Source organism: Acyrthosiphon pisum, unplaced genomic scaffold (genome assembly GCF_005508785.2).
Source record: "Acyrthosiphon pisum isolate AL4f unplaced genomic scaffold, pea_aphid_22Mar2018_4r6ur Scaffold_1721;HRSCAF=2220, whole genome shotgun sequence".
NCBI lineage: Eukaryota > Metazoa > Arthropoda > Insecta > Hemiptera > Aphididae > Acyrthosiphon > Acyrthosiphon pisum.
Window position 1 is genome coordinate 6,768 of NW_021766229.1, and position 1,462 is coordinate 8,229.

Consider the following 1,462-nt stretch of genomic DNA (forward strand, 5'->3'; position numbering starts at 1 on the left):
TCAGGTGCAGACGAAACATTTGAAAAATTTGAAACAGATCTACGACATTTAAGCAACAATTGCAATTTTGGTTTACTACGTGATAGGTTAATCAGAGATCGTATTGTCGCAGGAGTAAAATGTAAAATTGTACAAGATCGACTATTAAGAACTCCAAATTTAATACTGAGTAAAGCATGTGAAATTGCTAAATCAGCGGGGCAAACAACGGAGAAAGCAGCAGCAATCAACAACGGACAACCAACCGAGGTTCAAGCAGATTTTCATCACCAGAAAACGAACAAAAACGAACAAAAGCAGACTATATGTGGAAAGTGTGGAAAAATACATAACTTTAAAGAATGTCCGGCATATGGAAAGCAGTGTCACACATGTAAAGGTAATAATCATTTTAGTAACATGTGTTTTAAAAAAATAAATAACGGTAATCCAGCTTATGTAAAAAACAGATACGTGAGGAATAATAAAAATAATAATGTAAAGAACAGTAAACAAGTGTATGAAATGAAGGAAGATGAAGCATTATTTTTAGGCAGCATAAATGTAGATTCGATAGTAGAAAGAGGTTGGTTTATAAACTGTATGATTGAAAATCAAGAGATACATTTTAAAATAGATAGTGGTGCTCAGGTGAATGTATTACCAAATCATGTTTATATGAAGTGTGATAATAGACAAATGATAGAAAAAATTAAAATAAATTTGAGCAATTACAACGGAAGTTACATAAAAGTGTTAGGAAAGTGTAAACTAAAATGTCATTTTGAGAATGGTATGGTTGAATATATAGATTTTATAGTAGTAGATGAGCAAAGTCAACCAATTATTGGGTTTGAAACAATGATAAAATTAAATTTGGTTAAAAAACTATATAAAGTAAATGCAAACATAATGGATGATCCAAAATACAAATCAATAAGTGAGGGAATAGGACTCATGAAAGTAGAAGAGTATGATTTTAAAATACAACCTGGAGCTGTAGGGAATATTACGTATACAAGTAGAGTACCATTTACGGTTATAGATGAATTAAAAAGAGAGTTAGAAACAATGGTAAATAATGATGTAATTATTAAAGAGGAAGAACCAACAGAATGGGTGAATCCAATAGTAGTTGTTAAAAATAAAAACAAAAAGGGGATAAGAATTTGCTTAGACCCATTTCACTTAAATAAGGTACTATTGAGAGAACATTTTAATTTACCAACATTTGAAGAAATCTCTTCTAAATTTAGTGGAGCTAAATTATTTACAGTATTAGATGCTAGTAAAGGATTTTGGCAACTTCCATTAACACTGAAGAGTTCAAAATTGACAACATTTATAACTCCATTTGGTCGGTATAGGTTTAAAAGACTTCCTTTTGGAATTAAAATAGCCCCAGAAGTATTTCATAAAACATTTAGTAGAGTTTTTGCAGATATAAAAAATGTATTTATCTATATATCTATATAGCTATTAT

The 1,462-nt window shown here is 29.9% G+C and overlaps 1 protein-coding gene across 1 annotated transcript in view; it reads left to right on the plus strand.

Moving 5' to 3' along the window:
- Positions 1-1,431, plus strand: part of LOC103311380 (uncharacterized protein K02A2.6-like) — a gene marked incomplete at its 3' end in the record, with an annotated part of 4,256 nt that extends 2,825 nt beyond the window's left edge. The window contains exon 2 of the mRNA XM_008190973.1: positions 5-1,431. Coding sequence (XP_008189195.1) covers positions 5-1,431 — 1,427 coding nt within the window. The remainder of the gene's footprint in view (positions 1-4) is intronic.
- Positions 1,432-1,462: the final 31 nt, after the last annotated feature.